We start from the raw sequence: 1670 nt of genomic DNA on the forward strand, positions 1-1670 counted from the left end.
TATCAATATTACGAAAAATGTTATGCCTGTATTTACAAGTGGTAATTTTCAGTTAGTTTGCTGTTGGGGAATATGGCAAACAAACATGTGGAAAGGACTCTTTAATGAATTTATCTTATATAAATATAATATCCCGCTCAAAGGTTTACAATGGAAATATAAAAAATAAATCTGATTTTTTGCCCAAATCGACCTTTGCGAGACTTCACAGAATCCTTCCTCCGATTCAACTATTCCTCCCAGTGTTTGAGATCCAGTTCCGGGAAAGAAGAGCAAGGTAGTATTGGATTCTCGGGAGATGCCACTTTCAGAGGTTCGGCCTGAATCTCCTTCAGTTCTGGGATCACTTCACACATGATGCCTGCCAAGGTTGTGCTGCGAATTTGTTCGACTTGATCTGAAATGACAATATCAAAATAAGTTACAAAAATACATCGAGAAGTGTAAAAGGACAAGAACATAATGGAAGCAGGAACACAATATCGTGGAAAAGCCATGACAACCACATTTCACTTACTTCCTGTAAACCTTGTGTCCTTGTCATTGGTCTCATACCAGTATCTGTCGCCTTCTTTTAGCCTAAGGAACTGGTCCAGCAGAATGCAAGCGAAGGTGGGACCTACTACTCCTCCTTCTATCGGGTGCTCAGCCATACCACCGACGAACAGGTCAATGTCATCCACATGGCTAAAAGATAGAGATTTGAGTGATAAAATATTCATTAGATAAAATATTCATCTACTTCACATGGATAATATGTTCACAAACAACAAAATATAATGCTTATATGCATAGATGTAAGGGGGACCCAGGATAGAATCTCAGATATATTGATTAGGAACGGCATACCGGTATACATCCTTTAGCTTTGCAATCACATCATCATCCATTTTTCCCGAGAGATCACCAAAGACATGAATAGGAGACAGTTCGCATGAGGTTCTGATCGCCGTGTAGGAGGCAATACCATGGTCACGGCCACGCTGTATGTTGAGGGCCACCAGATCGAGTCCAAACATGTTGTTCCCTTTGAAGAGCATGCCCGTCACCTGTTTGCGAGTATCAAAGTTCAGATTTTTTTTTTAATACTGGAATTATGACTTAGTACTAAAAGACATATGCAGAAAGTTCCGAGATATATTATATTGGAAAATACTGCACAAGTTGAATCCATAGGCAAAGATAATGAATTTCCATTTCATGGGACAAGGCCCAACAGTCATTCTTCACTCTACTCAAACTTTATAGCATATCTGAATGAGACCAGACTCCTTGCACACATGTTCACTTGTCACTCAACTCACTTGCGGTGTAAAGAAGGGGTCAACGTCACCCGCGCTCTGTCGAACCACCCCTTGGGTCAGCTGCGGTACCGCACCTTTCGTATACACGACGAAGGGGTTCATGAAAACTGAAGACATTTCGGTGGAGGAAATATCGCCGAAGTCATCCACTCTCTCTATGTGACCCTAAATCAAGAGAATAATGAACAAGATCTGATAATAGATGTTTGAAGACTTATCAAAGCATATCACATTAAGGCATAAGTAAGAGATCCAGGACTACATTGCATTTTCTCTAAATTTACCATACTTTCTGCAAATATTTTGCTGTTCACAAAGATAGTTCATTTCAAATTATTCGTCTGGATTTAATGAATCCCGACAAAG

The 1670-nt window shown here is 39.9% G+C and overlaps 1 protein-coding gene across 1 annotated transcript in view; it reads right to left on the reverse strand.

Moving 5' to 3' along the window:
- Window positions 1-88: 88 nt before the first annotated feature.
- LOC119591417 (peroxidase-like) overlaps window positions 89-1670 on the reverse strand; it is a 9988-nt gene continuing 8406 nt past the window's right edge. Inside the window, exons 12-15 of the mRNA XM_037940158.1 lie at window positions 1305-1469; window positions 850-1049; window positions 518-687; window positions 89-397 (exon numbers count right to left, since the gene is read on the reverse strand). Of these exons, the coding sequence (XP_037796086.1) occupies window positions 231-397; window positions 518-687; window positions 850-1049; window positions 1305-1469 (702 nt within the window). The 3' untranslated portion in view covers window positions 89-230. The remainder of the gene's footprint in view (window positions 398-517; window positions 688-849; window positions 1050-1304; window positions 1470-1670) is intronic.

This window comes from Penaeus monodon, chromosome 28, assembly GCF_015228065.2.
Source record: "Penaeus monodon isolate SGIC_2016 chromosome 28, NSTDA_Pmon_1, whole genome shotgun sequence".
In the NCBI taxonomy this organism is placed as follows: Eukaryota; Metazoa; Arthropoda; class Malacostraca; order Decapoda; family Penaeidae; genus Penaeus; species Penaeus monodon.